This window comes from Dicentrarchus labrax, unplaced genomic scaffold (assembly GCF_905237075.1).
Source record: "Dicentrarchus labrax unplaced genomic scaffold, dlabrax2021, whole genome shotgun sequence".
Taxonomy (NCBI): Eukaryota; Metazoa; Chordata; class Actinopteri; family Moronidae; genus Dicentrarchus; species Dicentrarchus labrax.
This window is the reverse complement of record NW_026136718.1, coordinates 8,865,183-8,889,936: the sequence shown is the minus strand read 5'-3', so window position 1 is coordinate 8,889,936 and position 24,754 is coordinate 8,865,183. Positions and strand designations below refer to the sequence as shown.

The window sequence follows — 24,754 nt, the reverse complement described above, 5'->3', positions numbered from 1 at the left end:
TGACAGCAGTCTGCTTATGATTGTGTCAAACACTGGTTGATCCCATGTACGTAATCCGATGTCAAACGGATTGTGTGTGAAAATGCTATACAGTAGTACCCACCAGCTGAAAGGATGTATGTGGAGATGATGTATAAAAAAGTCATTACTTGTGTGCATTTCATTGGGTTTTCTGTTACATAATTTCAATCAAGCAATCAAACTGTATTTATAAAACACTTTTTATTCATTTTTGTGCTGTTCAAGGGGCTTTAAGGCCAGGACACACCAACCTGATGGCCGACCGTCGGCAGAAAAGCAGTCGGACCGATCAGTCGGCTCCCATCTCCCCCAGTCGGTAAAAAAGTGCCTCCGAACACACCAAACCGATGCCGGATGGAGTGTACATTCTGCGCGTGCGCGAGGCGTTATACATCCCCATAACAGCGGGCGGAAATGATGGATCACTCTAGACCTAGTAAACACAGAGCACGCTGTCGTCAGTCATTGTTTTCATCAGAGAGTGTTGATAGTACTCAAGAAGGATCGTTATTGTCATCACTCGCTGAACGGAAAATACGATGGCTAATAATAACAAGATACTGGTGTTTACCATCGTCACTTCCGGTTTTCTCGTGCACTCACTGATTCGCTAGTCAAGGGCTAGCACTCCACCAATTAGATTGGTCATTGAGGCTGATGGCCACTGGCCGATTCTATTATTTCCTTAATGCCAAATTAAAATCCATAATCACAAGTCTGAAAAAAATTAATCTTGAAATGATACTTTTAGGATTTTGTTGGTGTAGTTAACTACTCCACCTAGGTGAGGCATTTGTGTACCTTCTCCCAATACACACACACACATTACTATCTGTTTGTTTGTGAGAAAATAAACCCTCTCTCTCCCTCTGCCTCCTTTGTTCCTTGTTTCTTTAATAATGAACACAGTTGGTGTCCCTACTCAGAGTGTTTATGCTCTCCAGTGCACACTCAACAGGAGTGCAGCCCTCACTCTGATTGCTCCCCCTGCATTAGTGTGACGCTGTTGAGGGAGTGAATCAAGTTTTTTTTATTGTCTCAATGAGGAGTTATGAGAAAGCACTTACTTTTTCATAAGCTGATTTCCCCAAGACTTCTTAAAGTAGGGGTTGCTAGGAAGAGGGGTGAACCAAGGCTGCGTGTGTGTGCATGAAATGACAACATTCATGTCAGGGTGTGAGATAAGAGCGGCTGAAAGAGAGAGACAGAGGGAAAAAAAACGAGACTTTGCTCATTAGCAGCTCCCTGAGCACCAGTTTCTGTCTCACATTGATGATCTCTGTGAGGAGGAAAATCCCTAGACAGTGTGGATTGGAGCCGACAGATAAACTGGCGATCACTGGTCTAGATGTGAAGTTTCTTGTATTTGCATGAGGGGAGTTTGAAAATGGGTGATTTTAGAGTCACCTGTTGTGTTATGTCACATTTATTTAAGCATTGCAGAAGAGTCTGAAATAAATAATGTGCACTTAAGATCACTAGTCTGTTTTCTAAATATTAATCCTACATTGGCTTAGTAGAAAATGTGGAAGCAATGAATCTATTTCCACTGCTCTGACCTCTTGTTCTGTGATTTTTTTTCTGCTCTACACTATTCTCATGTGGGAGGCTTTCAAGGGATGTAGGCTACAGAATGATATGCTAACATAGTTTCACTAATATCTCTCAATTGTAAACCATCTCCAGTGTGTCATGAATTCTTGCAAGAGAAAAAAAAGCTTTGTATTTGTAGGTGGAATGAATTTGCTATAAAAAGTTTGGGGGACCTGTTTAATACTCTCCTTTGTTTGATTCAACAAGATGCAAATGGTGCTGTATTTATTTTGGCCTTCTGAACTGAAAACAATGAATGGCCTAGTTGTATTCTTTACTTAGTGTTTGTTGCATTTAAGGATTAAATGCCAGTGTAACCATTTTACAGTTCTTCCTTTTAATATTATAAACCACAGTGCAGTGTGTTGCCATCGGGTAAGCCTTCAAACTAATGGATGTATTACTCAAACTGGACATAATGGATTATATTTCATTATCTTACTGGTAAGGTAAAACACACTGCAAGTTCAAGTGTGTCCATTTCACCTGAGCCACGTGTTTTTGACTGAGAAGAACACCAAAGCTGCCATAAGTCCTCCAAATTAAACGGCAAACACATTGTTTGTCCATGTCCTCTAGAACAGCACTTACAGTAGAAATCTTGTTTGTCTGTGTTTTCCAAAATCCCTGTTGAAAAATAAACCAGTTTTATGATGTGACAATGCTATGGCTTGGTTAGGTTTAGGCACAATAACAACCAAACCGTGGTTGAAGCACTAAACAACGTTCATTGAAATGCTCATGTTGCTAGTAGTACACGTTACGTTTCAGTGACTCAAACTTGCTTTTGTAACAAACAAAAAAAGCATGCTGACCTTTCACCAGGCAAGTATCTTGTTTGTCTGTTCTTGGTATGAGGCCAATTTGTTATTGGAAATTCAGAAACATTTTTTGACTGGCTGTGCTAGTTTTTCTACAAATTTGTCTTTCAATTCCAGTTCTTTGTTGATCCATCCATCCACCCTGACCACATCCCTACGCAAACTTTGTTACTTTACAATAACTTCAACTGATTTTCTCCTTTGGTCATAACTATTACAGCCACTAGAGGGCTTCCACACCTGAACGTAAACATTGGGGTACTATGAAATCAATGTATCTATCGTCCTTGGGAGGACAGCATTCATAGGACGATTCAGAAGATTGATCAGTGGAATTTTAAATTTTTTATGAATGAATCCAAATTAACACAAGGTCTCATGTAGAAGCGGCCACTGTTAACTCAGCAGTGGCACTACAGCAGCAGCAGCAGCAGCAGCAGCTTAAGGTCACTAATTAACCAATTTGCAGATATGCCAAGATGTGCCTGTACGACAGAAACAAATTAATATTCAAAAATATTTTTTAATAGTACTCATTTACTTGTATTGCTACACTATGTGGGCAAGTTTGGGATTATTTTTAACAGTAGATTTTGTGCCAATTTAATGCCAATGATTGCAGCCAATTTGGTGTTGTTTGAGGAAAACAAGTCTATGTGAGGGCAGAAAATTAACACAGTTGGCCCGTAATTACCCAGTGTGGTGATTTCCACTTAGGCGCTAACCAAAATATGGTGTTAGGGACCCCCAAGTACTGTACTGTTGCAGTAGGTGTGAGGGTCCTAATATGGATGTAGATAAATGATGAAGTGATCGTTCTGAAATGGTGATGTCTGAGACTATTACACATAAAACTGCATACTGCAGACTCCTTTGCTCCTGTCTCTGCACGCTCATGAAAAAGAGTCATGTAACAACTGTTTTGCTTAAGTTGAAGAATTTTTAACTTGAAAAGATGTTTCTGTCTCATTTTGAATCACCTAAGATGATTCTCGTCTTTCCATCTGTATGCATCAAAGTTAGTCAGCACATCATTTGTCATTTTTGAAAAGCCCTTAAAGGCTCCCCTCAGGCACTGCTATCCTTATGACCATTTTAGCAGTGTTAAAAAGCAGACTACCTGCCTCGATTCTCTCTTCAAACTATACATCAGAAAGAAAGTACAAAAGATATAACATATGTTACATTTATCTCCTCCACCACAGAAGAGACCTGCCAAACATCTATGTATGTTACAGAAAACCTTTGCTTGGACATTATGTGTGTTTTAAACTGCAGAAGCGCATTGGAACCAGTAGTGGATAAAATCATAAAACTGTTTAATTGTTTTTCTTTCATTTCTGGAGGAATGAAAATAAAAATGGTTTTCTGCATTCAGTTAATTGCCATCATCAATTCTGTTCCCGTCTGTAACTCGTCTTTTACACACTTTGAATAATAATTCTTCCAACAAGTCTTGAAGATGTTGTTTGTGGAGTTACTGGCTCTAATGTCGACTGAATGCCCATTGTTGGCCTTCCACACTCCCTCTTGTCTCTGTCAGGGTTGTTTAATAAAATAAAATGCCCTCAATATGATCTTTAAAATGTGTCCAATGCTGTATTTGATTTTAGTGCTAAAAATGTTTAATTTGTATTAAGGATTGTGTTTAATGAAGTGTACGTTTGTGTGTAAAGGCGGAGTTCGCACTGCTGAATGTCTCCACAGGATTTGACAGGATTCAGAATCTGTAGAGGATTAAGTTGTGTATTAAGGATGTTCTGAGTATTTATTAATATCAAAGTATTCATTAATATAAGATCAGCAATTCAAAAGAGTCAAACAGTTCTTAGAATTTGGTTAAGCTGCTTTGTATTGGCATCACGTTATCGGGGTGTGTACAGTCTCTCTCAGTTGCTGTCTCCATTTCACTCTCACACACACACACAGGCGTGCACCCACACTCACACAAAGACCAAAATATCATCAAAAACATGATTAGGTAAAAATTTCAAGATATGGAGCTGCGGGATATTTTCAGCTGTTATCAGAAATCACACTGCAGAGCTAGTCGGGACATTGAATGATAGAAAGCAACTGTGCACTGTGAAACTCTATTATGTAAGGAAACAATTACAAAAAACATAATAAAAATAAATATTCTCAACCCAATGTCAGCTTGGATCAGCTCCAGTGACCCACCAAAGGTTGAGCAGGTATAGATAATGCATGGATGGAAAATAAATAGTGGATTGGACTTTTAAAGGACCCTGATTGGGATGTGGCAGAAATCCCTATTTTAAATTTTATTACATTTGGCTTTGCTGTTGTTGCCTTTCTCCTGCTTTCCTGGCATGATGCAAGAGCATGACAGATCATAGTGAATCGATGAAATGAATGCAGACAGGATAGATACTACTTTTGTGTTCATGTAGCATTTGATTCCCCTTCATTTCCATCTTGGATTTTCACTGGAATGTTAATTCACTTTCAAAAGTGCCACTGAGAATTTCTACCATCCAGACTGGTTGTCACACACCAATTTGTCCCATGGATTACCACTCTATACAGTCCCTTACTCAGGTTTTTAACTCTTCAAGTTCAACTAACAAAGAGCAAAAGGTAGGGACTGACCCAAACAGGGTTAGGGTTTAGGGGTAAGCAGACACGTTCAGGGTCTAACTTGAAGTCGGGTAACAGGAATGTGGCCCAGAAAACAGACTAAGAGGCAAACAGCCAGCTGCTGAGATCCTGTTTCTCTTCCTCTGTCAGGTGTCCCACTGCACCAGTCAGTCAAAGGGACAGGCAGGCGGAGCGCTTGTTATCTGTGCTCTATTAGGCTGATACATGACATGCTCTGTTGAAGCCCCCTTCCAAATGACATTGTTGCATGTGAACCCGGTGTTTGCGTGAGAGGTACAAGATGAGATGTGACAGGGCAACTTGTCACATTTTCCCATGACGCCCGCCTGAAATTGTCTCTCTGTGCGAAATTTGAAATTAAATACGTCTGAAAATCTTTTTTTCGGGTATTACTGTATATGGTCCATTGACTTGGAGAGTCAATGTTTGGCTTATAGTCAAGCACCACTTAGGTAGAAAGGAATAGAGCCACTCTCTGGTTTGCTCAGTAAATAGTAAACAGTATTGCACTTAGTAGCCGCTATATTAGGTTCACCTGCCAGTAAACAGTCTGCTCTTCCACACAGTGAATGATGTGGAGCTGCTGTTCGTATACTATATACTGAGCTGCGTACAGGGTCAGGAGATTCAGTCACCACTCGATTAAACAAAAGCATAGAAAGTGACAGTTCAAAATATCTTCACCAAATTGACAACACATGCATTTAGAAAAAATAGTGAGTAAACATAAATGCTACAGATTGAACAGATAACAACAGAATAATACATACACAATACATTTTGGCAGAATCAGTATGTACTAGTAGATGGTTTCAAATACGGCCATGAAGTTATTGAGGTTTTGCTCCAGCTGCAGTCCCGGCGTCCTCATCACTTTTGTGTGTCCCCTGAAAACAGTTTCTATTGTCGTCTGCGCAATTTGCAACGTTTGTGTATTTGGTGTTCTCTCTCTTTTCTCACATTCTGTTGTCTGCCTGGTGAAGATGCTTCTGTTTTGCCTATTTGCATGTGTTTTCTTAAGCTAGCGAATTCACAGTAAAAAAAGTGTCTTTGCTGTAGAAAGTCACTTTGAAAAGTTTGTGATGTCGTGCTCGATGTTACCACCTCCGTCGCATTCTCAGTTTGACTTCAAGCCAAAGGGAAGGCAATGTTACAGAGAGCAGACAAACTGCAGACAAACACATGCTGAAGAGATTGTTTTTGTGTTGTGTTCATGCAGAGAACATGCATTTTCTTTGTGCGCACTTGTCTTCTGTCTTCACACCTGTCTGCCTTAATGCTGTTAATTAGGCAGAAGTAACGCTAATTAGGATACCCCAAAACACACACACAGTCACACCATCACACTCCTCGTTAGTACCATTGTGCTTCATCCCCTGAGGTTACGGCGCTAATCTGTTCATAAACGGCTTTCTACATCTCTGCTGTTGAGAAGAATTTTCGGATCTGCTCTGAAACACAAAATTATTGTACCCACTAATTATCTGCTAATGGTGATAACTGATCGTCATCCTAGAGAGAAGCCGTGTCACTGATAATTTTCTCTATGAAATATTAGATTCAAGGCATTTTTAATGAATTACCTAATTTATTTAATTTAGTTTAACAAGCTCAACAATTGTCAAACTAAATATTATGAAAGAAATCTCTTTATTTTTTAATTTAAGTCCACGTGTTTGTTTGAGGATTACTGTATGTTCTCTCACTGCATTTAGGTGACCTGATGGTGTTTTTATGTAATAGTGATGTCTCTTGGCTTCAAGGTTGTCCTGGTTGTTCAAGCTAAAATATGTCCATCTGTTTTAAGGGCATGAACTGTCCTTTACCCTTTGATTTCTTATCATGTAACAGGACACATATGCCATCTCAAAATGGCAACATTCCCCTGTTTTCATACACCTTAAAGGAACAGTTAGACATTTTGGAAAACAGACACTTATTCCTTTTTTGCAGAAATTTATATGAAACCTGTATGATGTTTTTTGAGTGACAAATAGGCAACGCAGTAACAGAATCTTGATTCATATTTGATTAGCACTTCCTAGTTTGACAGCTTGATCTGAGTTTAGTGCATTGCACTGAATGGACCCATTGATGATTACTTGTCAATCACAAGGTAGCCACGCCCTAAAACATACACTGCTTTATTGTCTATTTTACTTTAAATGGGACCATCATTTACAAAATGAACATCATACTGTATGGAAGAATACTTTAAACTAGCAACTGAGGCTATAAACTCATTAGGAAACTGTTTACTGAGCTACTAAATTAAATGTGAAGTTGGATCATTTCTCCATAAGACTTATAGACTAATACTGTAGGACTTTTTTTGCTGGCAATGGAGCTGCACCCTGCGGCCAATACATATAATGCACGTTTAAGACATTTCTGTTTAACTTGTACACAAACCAGTGTGTAAAAATGACAATTCACTGTTTTACACGCAGGTAGTTAGACTTGGAGAGAGCCAGGCTGGCTGCTTTCCCTCGGTTTCTTTGGGCTAAGATAAGATAACCAAAAACCACATCTAGTCTTCATAGCTGATTCTCTCTTCCTTGGCTTCCTCTTTGTATTATTCTCTGAACCCCTCTTCCCCCTTCTGCCAAATAACGGTCTCTTTCATCTTCTTTTACCATCAGGCTTTCTTGCTCTAGTAGTTTTTGCCACTGCTGATGCCCACCCCCCTCCTCTCCTTGTGTAAAATGAGACCATCTTGGGTCACAGGAGGAACATATGAGTTCTTGGGGCCTTTTAAAACGACTGCCTGAATTGGCTCATTAGAGAGAGACTCAATGGCTATGGAGTCAATCTTGTCTGCCTCTTCTGAATGATTAGCATGGGGAGGGGGGGATTAAAGTGTTCTGAACCATTAAGGCTGCTTAAGCTTTCATTTGCTCGCTTTTTCATTAGTATGTGTTATTGAGAGGAAAAATTACAAAAACAAAAAGTATAATTCGCCTTGGTGAGAGAGAGAAAGCTCATAAAGATTTGCGAGATTGAAAAGATTATTTGAAAATCAGATGAAGAGCCGAGGGATACATTATGGGTGCTAATTAGTGTGTGTTGTGAGCTAGGTGGTTTGGTTCATGTGCTCACATGTGTTATGAGTGTTCATTGTCGCGAGTGTTGATTCGTCTAAGATTCCCCTCTGGGTTTACACACACACACACACATATATTTATATATGTTCACTGTGTTCTTTTTTCTTTAACAGTTGGCAGTGCATTTTTTTCTTGTGTACCCAGTATTTTCTTAAAAGGTACAGTAGCAGTGTTTTTTAAGTAAGGTTGTGTAATCTTATTATGTAACATGTTTAGAATGATATTCTTACAATGGGTTAAAAGCAGAGATTACTGTAATTTGTGGCCGTTAGCAGATAAATGGCCACACTGTTGTTCATCTGCGTGACCCAGTTGAGTAGGAGTTCTTTAACATTCACACATGACATACTCTCTTATTTTTTAAGCTGTCATCCTCTGCTGGCTGTTTCCTCGGCTCTGTCTACAGCCGCTGGTGCTACTTCGGAGGGGGGGGGAATTAATTGTATTGTAGAGTTTACTCAGGAATCACTGTGATGTGCAATGATTTTTTGAAATCTGCAAAAACTTAAAAGAAATACTGTCTCTTTTACTCCAAACTGTGCTGTGACCTACTTGTCAGCACAAAATGTATGATATGTAGCTTTCAGTAGATTTTCAATGCACAAGTTACTATATTCAGCAGCCTCTATCCTTTATATATTTATTTGTATGAATGTGACCATTCAAGTTGCTATTATAAGAGAAAGGAGTCTTTTCATTTTAAAGTAATCTGCTGATTATTTTCTTCATTAGTTGTTCAGTCTACAACGTCAGACAATACGGAAAAATACCCATCAAAACTTCCCACTGACCAAGGCGATGTCTTCACATGTCACAATTCAAAAACCAATAGGCCTACAGATATTACTTTAATGTAACAGAATAGTAGCAAATATTCATATTTGAGAAGCTGACCACTGAATATTTCTGGCATTTTTGCTTGAAAGAACTTTCACAATCAAGCAATTATCAAAATCTTTGCTAATTAATTTTAGTGGATTAAATGATTAATCAAGTAAGTGTTTCAGCTCTACAGGAGTCTACTTTACCCATTATTGAAAGCCGATCGGCAATGGGGAGCCTGTTCTACATTAGCAAGCTGAAAGACCCGTCAAAGTAATTACTAAGTGTCAGGTTTGATTAAAAAGCTGGCCTAATTCAAAGTTTCCTCTTTTCTTGTCTTCTTTTCTATCGATCTCCATTCACTCTATTCTGTAGTTTCCAGAGCTGTAGTTTTTCAGCTATATTTATTAGTTGAAGTCTGTTTTAGGTTAATTATGCACTACATGGGGTCTGTCATCTTTTGTTGTATTGCAACAAGAGAAAGCTACAGCACTTCTCCTGTTGTCACATTAGTTGTCAGACATTTGACAGTGTAATTTGTGCAACCCACCAGACGGCCAGGCAGCTGTTAACAATTTTAATGTCCTAATATTTCACTTTCTTTAGCAGTTCTAAACAATGATTCGGTTTAATAGTGATAAACATGAAAGACAGAGAAATGCCTGAAAGTATTTAATGATCACGAAGTTCCACGCAACCTTTTAAACTTTTGTTTCAGTCAGCAGCTTCTGACGGAAATGTGTTTATCAGTTGCCCATGTTCCCTTTTAAGCTGTTGTTTTTCATCCTCTTATATTTGTGTGCATATGCAGTGTACACCCACAGTAAAAGTGGTGTCCGACATTGATGGAGATGACCGAAACCTCTGGCAAGGGTAGCAGAATGCAGCGTCTGCTTAAATTGAATATCCAAGCCTATCCCGGGATGAATTCCATGAGCTTGTAAAAAAACAAAATGTTTTACCCTGAAAACAGCAGAGTAGGGAACTTTGCTAAAATCACTTGCCTGGGTTCTCCGTGCCCAAATCCTCCGGGGCATGAGTGGTGTAGTTTAGAGCTTGAATTCATGTTCATCTTGGAGATGAAGTTTGAACATTACTGTTTTTGCTGCAACTGCTTTGTCGTTATCTTTTTCTGTAGGTTCTGTCTTTTTTAGCCATTTTCCATATCCATGACATTTGCATTACTATTTCTGCTTCTTTCCTAGGTCTGCCGCTAGATTCACTAGCTGTTGTATAGCTGCCAACGTCACACTCACACGGCTTTACGTACGTACGGGCGGCAGGTCCCAATTGGCTTGTTCTGGCCAATCATTCATATTCTGGATTATTGGCCTATATTGGGATTTACTACTTCTTAACAAATTATGTTAATTATTATAAGGTAGCAACTGGAGGGGAGGGACAATGTACAATATGCAGCACAGAGGTCATCCAGGATGGGCTTGGCAACCTAATGTTCGCCCATAGCACCAGGTCTGTGAAGTATTGGTATTTTTTTCTACATGAACCATCTTTTGTTGACACTGTGGACTCATAAGAAAGAGACATAAAAGAAAAATGATTTCAACAGGGGAGCGATCATATTGTCCAGACAGATAGCCAGCCTCTTTGTCAGTCTGTTATTTTTATGGGGCCTTAAAAAATATCTTGCACATCATCACATAGTGGTGCATCATGGGGGATTTCAGTATGCCTTACAGTAGAGTTATGGCCTTGATTTATCACTTACCCAATGCCCCTCAATGGAGCAATATTGAAGGCTGTTTTGTTCCCACTGTTTTGCTCTACTTTTTCTCAATGACTGAAAAAGGCACTTTCATGAATTCACTATTAATGCACAGGGATCTGTATGTACATGTGTTTTTGAATTACTTTGTATTGATCATGTTGGGCAAGGTTGCAGAAATATCTCAAAAGTAAGTAGACCTTGCATTGGGAAATACTATGGTTGTAATAAAGATTAAGGTAAAAAAGTTGTATCCCCTCATCAAGCAATGACAAAGTGCCATTTGAAAAACCCAACAGCGATATGTCTGTCCAGAAACAATGTCCAATTACTCAAGCTAATCCATTGCCTTCACTTTCAACACTTGTTTTAAAAGAATGACAGAATGCATAACCCCCCTAAAATATTATTTGTATATTTATGTTTTCCAGGTGAAGCTGCCGTGGTTGGACAGCAAGGGAGATACTCAAGGAAACATGAGGAAGAGCAGGAGTGTTCTCACGGTGTCTCCCAACAATGTAAGTCAACACGTTGCCAAGATGTCTCACTAGTTATATAATAGGCTGTATATACCAGAGATATGTGTCATCACTGGAGATTGATTGTACTCGGTTGAAAATGAGAATTAGAATTCAGGGTACAGAGCTACTTAAAACATTCTCACGAATCCATCATAAAATGTTCTTTAATTCAACAGAGACAGAAAAAGACACATGAACTGAGAAGCAGATAGATTTTGGAACAGTGTGGATAATGAAACATTAGAGGTAATTCAAGAGTTTTTGAGTGACAAAAGCAGGATGCTTCATGTTTTTTCTAGTGTAGGCTGTGTGGTAGGACAGGGGAAATTGCAGAGATGAGCTGTACCAACATGCACAAATGATACAGGATGGTATACTTTCTCCTTGAATGCTTTCAATCTTTCCTATCTTTGTTAGTCTCCCTGTGTTTTGACAGCTCTTTTATATGCTTTGGCTGGCTCTCTCCTCCTCCTTCATGTCTCTCTTGCACAAACTTTCTCTTTTGTTAGCACTAGTTCCCATCAGGTGCTCCGCTCTACTCTTGTTTCTGACTCCGGTCTTTCTTTCTCTTTTCTCCCTTCATTCAGACTCAGTTTTTAAACATGTGATGTGACATTTAAACCCCACAGATACAGGTGTTTGCACATGTTCTGTGTAGCCTTTTGCACCTCAGCACAAAACACCCTATAAGTTGTAGGCTAGACTGAGCTTTACTAGATTTTATTAAACCTATTACCGATAACGCCACCTTAGGATTGTAACACACAGGTAGGAGACAAATGTACAAATATATAAACAATTTTTATATTAACAAAGTCACAGTTCAAACACTCTTTATTATTAAATATTGTTATATTCTTCTATACTTACAACCATTTTAATTTTATCTCCCACTGATTCCTGCTAATGCACAGTTTCACTAAAATATTATGTCCATGTGTCTAATTTGCATAGCTAAATATATTTTAGTGAAAACAATGCTAATTTTAATCACAACAATGTTCTTACAAAACAGATAAATTGCCAAAGACTACGAGTTTAAAGAAGAAAATAAAAAGAAATATGGAGGCTTGAGGCTACATTAGCCACTACTAGCATAACACACCTGAATCTCTGAAAGAACTGTTCTTGGTCGAGTTACATTGTGGGTAATGTAGGTGCCAGGTTTAGACAAGGAAGAAGAATATGCTGAATAAAAAAAGATGATATCCCTTGTTCTGCTGCATCAGCTGTCCATTGTGAGTCCAACAACAATGTTCTAGAAGTGCACTGATAAATGTGTGGAGTACCATTATCAGGTATTTATGCTTAAGGTTACACAACTAAAAGCACTTGATATAGTTTAGGACAAAATGTGAGTCACTGCAATCTCAGTATAGTTATGTTAAGGCTACTAAATCACTTGGTAAAGGTAAAGTACTCACAGTTAAATATTGAAAAGGAATTGAAAAGGACATTGTGACTTGATGTATAAGATTACACAAAGGCTCAAGGCTGCGGTGTCTAAGTCGAGTGCTTTTAGGAGCCATCTTCCTGACTGAACTCCATGGCACTCCATCTGCATGGAAACTGAATGTAAATTGCTTTTTCCTAATCAATTTGCATTCATTTGTAGGAGACAAGGTTGGCACGGCTTATGAATATGGCACCTATACATTTATATGGTACGCTCACACTGTATGGACAGAAACATGCAGGTGCACCTTACAGTGCCTGTGGGTGTTTGGTACCATTGCTCAAATAGTCCATAGCTGAAGTTGTGGGTGTGCATTAATCAGTCTCTCTCAGTCTCTCTCCATGCACATTGTATTCTTTTTTATCTTTATTTTAAAAAAGTTCTTTCTCTGACTTAATTACCTTCTCTTTACCCTCTAACCTTGACTTTTAGCTCTTTCCTTGAGGATGTGCTCTTGTTAAGCTCTCAGCAGCTTTCAGTGACAATACATCCAGTGATGTTTTTAAACCACTGGATTGGAAACAGAAAATGAAGGCCAGGCTGAGCAGATCCCAGAGATCTCAGTGGACTTGTACACTCCTCAAATCAACACATCTTGCCACAGCTTTGGATGTCTGAGGTGCTGACCACACCTGAGCCAGTCGACCTCATCAATGTAGTTGTCAGCAACACCCTGTGTGGAAGAGGTTTGGAGGAAGGTGATTGAGTTCATATGTGTGTGAGAGACCCTGTGTGTGTAGGAATGATGATGATGATGATGATGATGATGATGGTGATGATAATAATAATGATATCCTGTCAAGGGCAGATGCAGATTTTGGAGCTGAAGGCAGTTTAGGACAGGGGTGTGGTACGATGTGACCTGTCAGATGGTTCAGTAAGTTTATAATGGCACACCTGATATCACACCTTAGTTTTCTGTACTCACACGGGAGACATTTCACAGCAAGCATTGGCAATTCACTCTTCTGGCTTTCAGGCTGTACTTGTACTTGAGTGGCAGGAGAAAAGGAAAACTGTACTTCAGCGACCTGTTAGGTGTTAAAAACATACTGAAGACACATGCATTTAGAGGCTTTTAATCTGTACATTTAATGGAAGTCCCTCTCGCTTTAGATTAAAACTATTATGTGTCATTAAAATACACATTTAACACGTGAATTTAGAGGAATAGTTGAACATTTTGGGATCAATGCTTATTCTTTTTCTTTCTGAGAGTTTGATAAGAAGATGAAAGTAAGTGGAATCACCTTTTCTGCTTCCAAAGTTAAACCTTTTGCCTACCAGCACCTCTAAAGCTGACTAAATAACACATATCTTGTTTATTTTATATATATGTATGTATAGCAGAAACTATTAAAGGAGGAGTTATGTGCTGTAACACTTTCTTGGTAAACAGTTGTGTTGTTGTCCCAGCGAGGTTGCCAGGCAACCACCAGAACAGAAGACGGATGGAAAAACAGTCTTTATGTTATTATGTTAAGTTATGGACTGCCAGCTGTAGTCTACTCTGAGAAAGAAAAAGAAAATAAGCATATTTCCCAAAACATTTCCTTTTAAAAATATGCAAAACATAGAACTGTCTTGTACTTTAAGAGTGAATTCATGATGAACAAACCACACAAAGTCATATTATTTTAAAGGTTAAGGTGGTTCAGCATCTTGTTAATAACTTGTAGGACTTGTGATTTACTTGATCTTAACATATAGTGTTTTGCTTATGAGCAAACCAAGAACACTTCCTTTGTTATGGGCTTGTGTGTATATGCATTTAGCCAAGTACAATAAAGCCTGTGTATTTACAGTATATGTTTCAGTGAAAGCGTTAAGTGTTTCCTGTGAGGTTAAGTGCGCTGAGGTAGGACATTGTTATTGGATTTCAGCTTTAACAGAAGGGATTTGGTTCAACAGGTGATGCTTAGCTGGGATTAGATTTGATTGTAAGTGTGTGCCGATATGTCAGCGAGTGTTTGCGTTAATGATTTGTCCCATTATGAGAAGCTGGCGTTCGGATTGGATTAGTTTGGTGTGTTGTAGGTTATTTGTGAGGTGAGGGTGGCTGTGCAGGTGATTAGGATTCAGTATGCAGGATTGGATCTCTGTACATGCATATGAGTGTGTCTGACGTCTGCCTGTCTTGTGGTGTTTGTGTGTGTGTTATTGGACTGTGGTGTGCTGAGAGATGGACAGATTAAAAAACGTATCTGCGTCCGACAGACCTAATGACCTCATTCCCATGCAGATCACAGCTCTGATCTGATCAGCTCTGGCTCTCCATCTCTGGATATATGTGGATGTGCTCCAGTGCTTGTCTATGCAAGTGTGCTTGAATGCATGCCACCACTGATATGTGACTCCTCAGACGCATACACAATTACAGGTGCTCCGAGCATTCGACAAACCTTTCACTCATTCAGTTAAAATCTATTTGGGTTTGCAGGAAAAGTGTGTCTGCGCACTCACTGCTCTCATCACGTCCTTCTACACCCAGTAAAATATCCATCTGAAGTTATAGCTTTAATTTAACCTCTGTGTTTCCCCCGATTCATGTCAATAATTCAATAAATGTTTTTACATTTCAAAGGGTTTTGCTAAACCACGATGTGTGCAGGTCCTTAAAATGTAATATATTCTGTGAAGTTCTATATTATCTAAAGCAAACATTGAAAAGCATGAAAATATTTAATGACTGTTATTAGAGGGTTTATTTTGCATTACGTTGACTAATTCATTTAGCAAACTATAACTATATACTTATATAGGTATATATACGAAATATGAAATTACTACTAGTAGCTACAGTTCTTGTTAATATAAATATAATGCTATGATAAATATTATAAATATTATTAATAGACCAACAACAACCTATGTTTACATTTACCTGACAGGGAGCTCTTTAGATTGTGCAAATTATGCCTGTTGTCAGAATGAAATGGACGTAGCCTGAAACAAACAAATTAATGAATTAAAAGCCATATTGTTTTCTAAATATATTGCTTCAGCATTGGTGGAAATATAGTTATTCACTGTCTTTAGTGAGTTAGATAAGAAGATCGATGCCACTCTCTTATCTGTGTGATAAGTACAGAGCGGAAATCAGGAGGTGATGAGCTTCGTATAAAGACTGGAAGCAGGCTCAGTGTCACAAGAGCCATTTGGAAAAGGCAATAAAAAAACATGTTGTTTGTTTGGTGGACTCCCTTCGGACTCTTAATCTCTCTCACTGTCAGTTTTCTCTCACTTCTTTGAGCTCCCATCTCTTCTCTACCATTCTCTCACTCTTTCTCCCACTCTGGCAGTTGAGCTTGTATTTACAGAGAGAGCACGGGTCAAACTGAACAGCTGTTCATTCTCCAATTAGAGAGCATGGAAGCGGAGGGTCGAGTCTTAGCCAACGAAAGCAAAAAGTTCAATAATTTCTCTTTCCTTTCTTCCCATCCTCTCTACTCCGTCCTGTTCTCTGTCACTCTTCCCTCTCTTTAATGACTTCTATCTCACCTCCCTCCGCTGTTTCTATTTCGGTTTTGACAAACACTGTAATCTTCCACCATCCTCTCTATCTCCCTTTTGTGTCTGGTCAGGAGGAGTGATGCTGGTTACCACAGCAACAATAACTTCTTTCTCCCGCGGCACTTTGGGATTACAGGAACTGTGACCTCTTGCACTTTGCCTGTCAGTCTATCGCCTGGCATTGTTTTGAGTTCACGCCTTGTCATTCTCTGAATGTCCTCCTGTCATTTAGGCAGTACTTTGGGTTCCTTGCACTTGAAAAAATAGGGTATGTTATTTCCTATAACACCAAAGTTTGTGTTATTTTTTTAACACAATAGGTGGTAAGGATGCTCTTCCCTCTGTAATGTTGTGTGTTAAACATTTTTAAAAATGCAAACCATGGTGATGAAAGTGAGAGGGACACTTCTCCTATAAGAAAGCATCACATAATGTCCAATTTTTGTACAGTTTAAAGTTCCGAGTAAGGTGGACGAAGTGAATTTACTCAAATATAAGTAATACATACTTAATGAAATCCTGTTTTATCCACATCACTCAATCAGTTGTTGAGCTTGATGACTAAAGAGTTTTAAAACGTTTATGCAAGTGTACCCTGCACAGTAGACAGAATTGCAGTAGACTCATAAAGTTGGAACCAATTCTAATGTAAAATACCCATCCCTTTACCATCCCATACTATGAATAATTTTGCATTTATGTTTACTTAATTTATCATTTGTTAAATATTTGTTAGTGTTTTTAAGTAGATTTCAGACCTGCAGGGTTTCATTATCTTTGAATCACAGATAATTTTCTTGATGAATTAGTCATTAATCAGTTAATCTTTTGTTCTATAAAATGTCAGAAAATGTCAAAATTTCCAAAACAAAAACACGATCTTGACTATTATATTCAATTTCTGCCAGTAGATCCACGTAAATGTTACACACTGGACCTTTTAAATTGCTTGTTTTGTGTCTGAACCCAACCCACCTGATGGTCTAAAATGAACGGTAAAGGAGACAAATATTTAAATTTAAGAAGCTGTAATCAGTACATTTTTGAAATAATTGCTCTAAATAAATGAGTTATTTAACTTAATTACATTTTCTTTTGAGGGGGAATGATTCTTAGAACCTAAAAACATGAAGAGAGGAACAGCATGGATTCAGTCTGGATCTCAATCTGGTTCTCACCCTTAGTTACATTTGTCTTCCCTGTCTCTCCAATAAACTGTCCGTGAATGCATGCTAAATAAATGAAGCTGAAATCTGTTGAAAATAGCCTTCAGCAAATTACACTGAACATATTTTTGTGCTCATCCCTCTGACAAGCTAAATTTATTACACGTCACACGTTTCTAGAGGGAAATTAGGCAATTTATTTTATCTCTTGTCTGAGACGCGGGGATCGGGCTATTTCACAGCGATAAAGAAAAGATGATGATAAAAGAAAGAAAGGAGAGATAATAATTCACCAAACAGTTTTATTAATATCCTGTTCCTCTGTCAACCTCAGGGGAATATTTCATTACTTTTACCAGCCTATAAATCGTACCAAACGGCGTTATTAGTCCTGAAATGGCCTTTTATTTAAAGGCAACAACCCTATCTCTGTTGTTGCATGAATTACACTGAGAAACGTTTCTCTAATCCAAAGTTTTATTATATCGTTTGAAAATTTGATTAACAGTTTCTTTCAATGCATCCATCTTAAATACATCAGCATACAAACACTCACTGAGAGCATAAATACATATCAACCATCATGTTTGTTTTATTCATCTATTCCAACAACCCTTTGGCTGAAAGTATGCTCATATATGCATGTGTCCCGTTGTGCATGCACAGGTGGGCGTTTGTATTCATGTGTGTATAGAAAATGCACTGTATGTACTGTATATGATGCATGTTTCCATGTACATGCTGCTGGAAGCTATGCTCCGCTGTAGATGAATACGTCTTATTTCATACAATACTAATCAGTCTCTTTCAGTTGCTCTCCCAGTTCTCCCCTCCCTCTCTCTTTCTCCTGCTCGCACTCATCTTTCTTTCACTCTCTTCTCTTCTCCAGCTACACCCCCCCCCCCTCCTCACTTTCTCTCTGCTGTACTCACCATTCTCTGCAGGTCCTCCCTCTCATTGCCCTGCCCCAGCTGTTCTCTCCTTTCACGCTGTGTTATCCTCTCACGTACTTCCCTCACTGTCAGACCTGCTCCTGTCCCTTACCAACAACCCTTTCCGTCTTCCCTCTCCCACTCTCCATACCTCCCCCTCTGTAACTGATGGGAAGCAGGTGTTGTTTTCTCTCAGCTCATCTCTTCATTTCCTCCCTGTTGTTTTCTTGCCTTAGTGTCGAAATGGCGAGAGTGCAGAGGGATTTGGGTGTTGGTGGGGGCATGTGAGAAATGGGAGTAATGCATCTCATGATACCCTGAGATGCCCATTATGCTAACAGAGAAAAATAATACAAATAGCTGTTAAATAAGAAAGCAGTTATCTGAAAAGTAGATGGTTTTCAGTCTATTTCAGCTCAGAAGATTGCTCAGTGAGAACATAAGTTTCTCCTATGTGTATGTGTACTATGTTAACTTTCCCTAATCCCAAGTTATGGTTAGAGTTAAGATGAATAAATAAATGAATACATAATTCAACCTAGACAGATGGACTGACTTGTGTAGCTTATAGGATTTAGTGGCATCTAGCGGTAAAGTTGCATATTGCAACTAACTGAACGCCGCTCATGTCTGTATTCGACAACCTGGAATGGTAACGGGCTGTGGAGAAACTAGGGTGTCCTCCAAACTCTTGAAAAACGCAAAATGCCCTATTTACAGCCAGTATTTGGTTTGTCCGTTCTGGGTTACTATAGAAACAGTAAAACCATCAGAATAATGTGTGATAAAATATTTAGAACTCAAGGTTAGCTTACTAGTTTTCCCAGGTCTTTTGACTGTATCCCACTGCCTTCTTAAGCGAATGGAACAAGGAGTCAACATCTACACAACTAGAACTAGACGGATAACCCTGCCAGACTGATATATTGGCGAATGTTGGCTTGTTGAATGTAAGTTAGCGACAAACAAATCACCAAAGAAGATGTTTTTGCTCTGATGTAAAGGCATAAAGGCATCATGCTCCTTCCGGCTTTGTTTCTTCTCGCAAACATAGGTGACTTTAACCTGCACTGTTTGTTTTTCTGCAGAGAACAATCATAAATGACGTGACAACAAACGGTCACTTAATGTCGCTGTTTGAACATATGACCAATGCTGTCGTTTTTTTATGTGAGGACGATCTCAGAAGGCTGAGACAGATGTGTGTTGTAAGGTCTGTGTATAAATCTAGCTTTGACAAGGTGGCAAAGGTACATTATTGTCTCTATATTAATCTCATCCTGCAGCTGAGGCCTTGTGACCTGGCTGCTGTGTGTTTTGGTGTGTGTGCATGAAGTGCTTAGGGAAGTGAACAGACATTCTTCTCACGTGTATGATGTGTATGTGTGTGAGACTAATGAGTATGTCACAGTCTCAGTACTTAGTGGTCCCGGGAAGACAAAAAGGCCATGGGGGGAGTACTGCTAATGGGCTAATGGACTTCTGCACCTGACCCATCCTGCTCCTGCCCCACAGAAACACACCCCTCACACACACTCATGCACATCACAGCAGTTGAAGGTCATTTAAGGATAGCAGGTAGCATACGTGGGAGGAATAAGTGAAGGCTTCGCAGCAGTCCTACCTCAGTTTTTATTGCGCAAAATGGTTTCACTATCAGATTCCTAAAAAAAGATTGCCATTTTGTCTCACCCTGTCGCGTCTCATACAGAAGCAGAAGGATTGCAACAGAACTATGTGAACGTTGCAAACTTTAAACGACTTTTTGTCGTGGACGTTCTCTACACTCTGTCACCTGTCACAGAATGGTTACATCAGAGATAGATGACTTTGTGAGTCCGTGTGGAGATTCTGAGGGCTGTGAAAAACACGTTGGTATTTGACGCCATGGGAAGGAAAACAGGTTGCAGATTCCTGAAGAAGAGAACATCTTGACATTTACAAAAGGAGCATCATGCTGTATGGAAGAGACTAACCCTAACCCCATAAACTCATTAAGAAACTGTTTACTAAGGTAATAAATTAAGTGATAAGTAGTCATTTTTCCTTTAGGCTCAATACCATCTGACTTGTTTTTTTGCAGCCCATGGAGCTGCCCCCTGTTGGCCATTAGAGAGAATGCAGGTTTAAGACACTGGCTTCACTTCAAAGACCCGAAAGCTCTGTCCACTAATTATATACTGTCTGTGGCTGCAGCTCATAATGTTACATTTACTTGTCTACCTGTTTATGGAGTTGATTGAACTGCACTACAGATTTCCTAGGATTCAAATTACATATTGTTAACATCTTTACTAGCTAAGATATTCCTTAACTTTTAACAGTGACCAAATTTAGTAGATCACCAGTTTGAAAATAGGTAGTAGGTACTAATAACATTCACACACAAACTTTGTATTGCAAGTTGTAGTCACATCTCTGCATTTACCGACTGTATCCACGACTTTCTGGACCTTTTTTACCTTTGAAAATACAAAGTGATTAAAAGCCTGGTCATAGCTTTGTGTCTGATGAGTCAGAGCAACTGAATCGGTGAGGACTTTTAATTCACACATAGCTCCGTCTCTTTCTTCTCTCAGTGGCTGAAATGTTCTGCTTCCTCACAATTTTGTAAAAGAAAGAAAGAAAGAAAAAAAAAGAAGGGAACTGACTCACATTTTCAAAGTTGGACTTCAACCTTAGTGTGATTGTGGTATCCTAACACTTTCTTTCTGTAAGGGTTATGATTCATGAGGTCTAGAGCTTCCGAGTGAGGTGGCTTCTACAATTGCCTTCATACTGTTCATACATGTAGCCAGAGCAACTTCTGCTATCATATGACTATTTATTTTCAATAAACCAAGAATCTGATTAAAAAAACTACATGACACTAACCTTGATATGAATTGAACTGTTCATCACATTGGCAGGCATTCAGCATGGTGCAATCTTCTGTCTGTATTTCTGTTCGGTATGAATGCTACTGTAAGGGTTTTATCTGATCCGAGATATGATTGGCAGTATTGAGCTCCATCAGTGTTTGTATACATGTGTCCTTCACTCTGCTCTGGTATATTTGATGTGTTTTTTTTTTTCTTTCTCTCTCTGCTGGCCTTCTCCTATCTAATGTCACCAACATCCTTTCTTTATCCTCTCTGCTCTGCAGTGCAGTTCTTATCACTCCCATATCTCACTTTGTCCTTGCCTTTCCACCACACTATCTCCTCTCTAAGCTGTCATATAAATGTATTGTTGTCTCTTCCTCCTTACTTCTCCTGGCAAATATCTCTTAACAGCATTGGAAAGCAACACTTTACTTTCTCTGTGTTCTTCCTGTTTCTTGTTCTTTTTTTATACTTACAGAGGACACTGCAGCCGAGCCTATTTTAATATCATAAATCACTCTTTTAATTATTTGTTTTTCATTACATAATACTTTTGCGTTTTGATGGGTGCCATGTATTTTTAACCGTCGGAACAGCAGCTGCCAAGCTGATATTTCTCACACCTGTGTTTTCTCAAAATACGAGCTTCCTCTCTTTCAAGACAAGAAAGAGTCAGAATGGTAGATTGTTTTAATTCCAGTATTACATTTAATATTGACTTTGAAATGTAGATGCTTCTTTAAATGCTTCTTTAAACCAAGGGATGACAAGTCCACTGTTTATCAGCATATCAGAATCATTCCTAGGGATCATGTGTAGAGTTTGATAACAAAAAGGTAAAGGTTTAAACTACAAAGCAGTGCTGGGAAAATCTGTATATGATATGCAGTTACTGTAAATAAATCGACCTTTTGAGTTTTAGTTTTAGTTTAGTCTGTAATTCAATTTTGTCAAAGGTTTAGGCCACTAGAGGGCAGGACATGCTAATAGTTTGTGCAGGTACTGCATTGAATTTAAAGTCTTTCCACTTGTATATTTGTAATGAATATATAATGTTTTAAAATAAAAATCCACAAACATTGACCATTTTGTATGATGCAATAAGGAAAAAAATATGCAGATGATTTCAGTATTAGGCTATCTACAGCAATATGCAAAACAGGCCACTGAATAAAAACCAAAAACACAAATAGAATGCACAGTATTTGCAGGCTACCATGATTGATTGATTGTTTGATTGATTGATTGATTGACTTGATTGATTGATTGATTGTTTGATTATCAGTGATGACGATGACTGTATTATCCTAGAGGAAATTTGGTTAGCAGTGCGGGTACAAAGCTCAACATACTTAATGAAAACATACACAGTAAACAACAAAAACATTGTCCACATGGAAGATACCCAATTCCAGTGTCATACATATAACACATAGGCAGAAGAAAACACAGCAATAGTAACAATAGTACAGTACTACACAGCACTAATCTACAGAGCTTATACAAGTACAAGAATCTGATACAAGAAATGAAACTGATGGGGCGATCAATGAAGATAATGGTTTCTGGTACCTGACTGAATTGCTGAACAGCCGAAAAACAACCATTAAATACAAAAACACATGATAGTTGTCCTACTGTGAAATATGATAGTGGAGTCTTTCTTCAGCACGACTGGAAAACATATCCATTAACATTGCATAAATCGTGATCTGCAATAAATGGCTGGAGGCAAACATTGAGTATGGGAGTTTTTCAGCACAACAAGTTTCTCAAATGCATCTGCTATATCTGGTACCACCAACATATTCAGTTTGTTGGCCGTAACTGATTGAACAGCCAGAATTTGCCGGCTTCTGGGAAGCTCCAAGGAAAAAAATAAGCCACCGCCCACACTACTAAAAGCTAGCTGCACAGTAACTCATACTGCATAAAGTAAGAATGAATTGAGGTCGTAATGCTTCCATCACGATTGCTGGCATTATGTAGTTAGTATGGTGATGCACTGAAGACACGAGTAGGCGGAAGAAGGCAAATGGCCAAAGAGAGCTGTTGTGGGACTAAGAGTGGGAGGCTGTGTTTACTGGAAGGAAGACTTACTACAGGAGACCCAATAGGTATCAAGCTCAAAAAAAAAAGAAAAAGAATCTGTTCAAATTATTTGGTTGTTGATTTTTTGTCTCTGCACTACTGCCAGCTCTGACTAGACTTGAACAGCATGGGACCAGAGTAAAAACACTCATACCTCAGAGTTGGACATGAGTTATTTACTGTATGAATCTAATTAAACTATCAGCAAGGAGAGGAGGTTTAAGTAGTACCATGGTACTTCAATAGTGGTACAGTGGTTAGTCCTGTCACCTCACAACAAGAAAGTTCTGGGTTTGAACCTGCTGGGGCCTTTCTGTGCTCCGGGTTCCTCCCACTGGCCAAAGATGTGCCGGTTAGGTTAATTGGAGACTCTAAATTGCCTGCAGGTGTGAATGTAAGTGTATTGGATTATCTGTCTCTGTCAGCCCTGTGATTGGCCCGCTTCTCGCCCAAATGTCATCTGGGATTGTTTCAAGCCCTCCCATGATCCTCGAGGATGAGCAGGTATAGCTAAAGGATGGATGGATCAAATATACTATGGATTCATTATTTTCTTGATTAATTGTTTTTTTTTGTTTAAAACATCAGAAAATAGTCAAAGTTTCTGAAAGATGTGCCATCTTCTATGTCTTGTTTTGTCAGACCAACAGTCCAAAATCCAAAGATATTCAGTTTGTTGTTACACCACACCAAGAAAAGAAGTGTATCCTCACAAAAATTAGCTGGAACTGGGCAATATTAGACATTAACTTTTCTAATCTATCATTAAAATAGTTGCTGCTTAATTTTTTGTCCGTTGACTAAAGGCTCTAAAAAGAAGCGACCTATCTCTGCTTTTTAAAATGGTTTCTATCACTTCAACCAGGAGAGGCCAATAAGGTGACACAGATTTTTTTGGTTTATGATGCAGTATGATTTGGTGTTACCATGGCACTGGCTAACATCTGCTACATGTTACAGGTGAAGGTGAATTGTGTTCATCTGTTTGTTGCTGAGCACATGATGAGCTGCTGCCAGGTGTCTTTTTAGCTGCAGCTATTTTAGCTCCTAACCCCACCTGCTTCAAACTTGAGCTTCCCAAAATAAATAACAAGGACAGGTTGACGGGAAGGTTGTGGGTGGTTTGGGTGGTCCTTATGAAAGGAGGAACTGATTGGTTAACTGATTGTTGAGTAACCATGGAAAAAAGGGAAAATGGATTAACTATAAAAAGAGTTATTGTGGATAAAAGCTAAAGAGAACTACTCTTTCTTTTTTTGAGAGTGTATAGAGGTGGTATTTTTAGTATTTGTCAAACAGAGAATGATTCCTACAAGTGTCTCTGAGATGCTCAATAAATACTGCGCAGGTTTTCAGAACTGTAAACAGCTGATGAGACAACAGAGACAGTCAAGATTCATCATGCCCTTCAGACTTGTACATGTAAATTAGACTGCGCAGCTGAGGAATAAACATGGTTATTTATGCCCTGCAATCAGTTTGCTACAGACAGCACACGCTAA

General features: G+C 38.8%; 1 protein-coding gene and 1 long non-coding RNA gene across 2 annotated transcripts in view; one reads left to right on the top strand and one right to left on the bottom strand.

Annotated features, from left to right (window-relative positions):
• pde4ba (phosphodiesterase 4B, cAMP-specific a) overlaps window positions 1-24,754 on the top strand; it is a 174,906-nt gene that overhangs the window by 9,978 nt on the left and 140,174 nt on the right. Inside the window, exon 2 of the mRNA XM_051375876.1 lies at window positions 11,141-11,227. Within this exon, the coding sequence (XP_051231836.1) occupies window positions 11,186-11,227 (42 nt within the window). The 5' untranslated portion in view covers window positions 11,141-11,185. The remainder of the gene's footprint in view (window positions 1-11,140; window positions 11,228-24,754) is intronic.
• On the bottom strand, window positions 204-1,212 carry LOC127349861 (uncharacterized). The gene is made up of 2 exons (XR_007880432.1): window positions 1,089-1,212; window positions 204-454 (listed from the first exon to the last, which is right to left on the bottom strand). It is a non-coding gene; the product is annotated as an uncharacterized LOC127349861 (long non-coding RNA).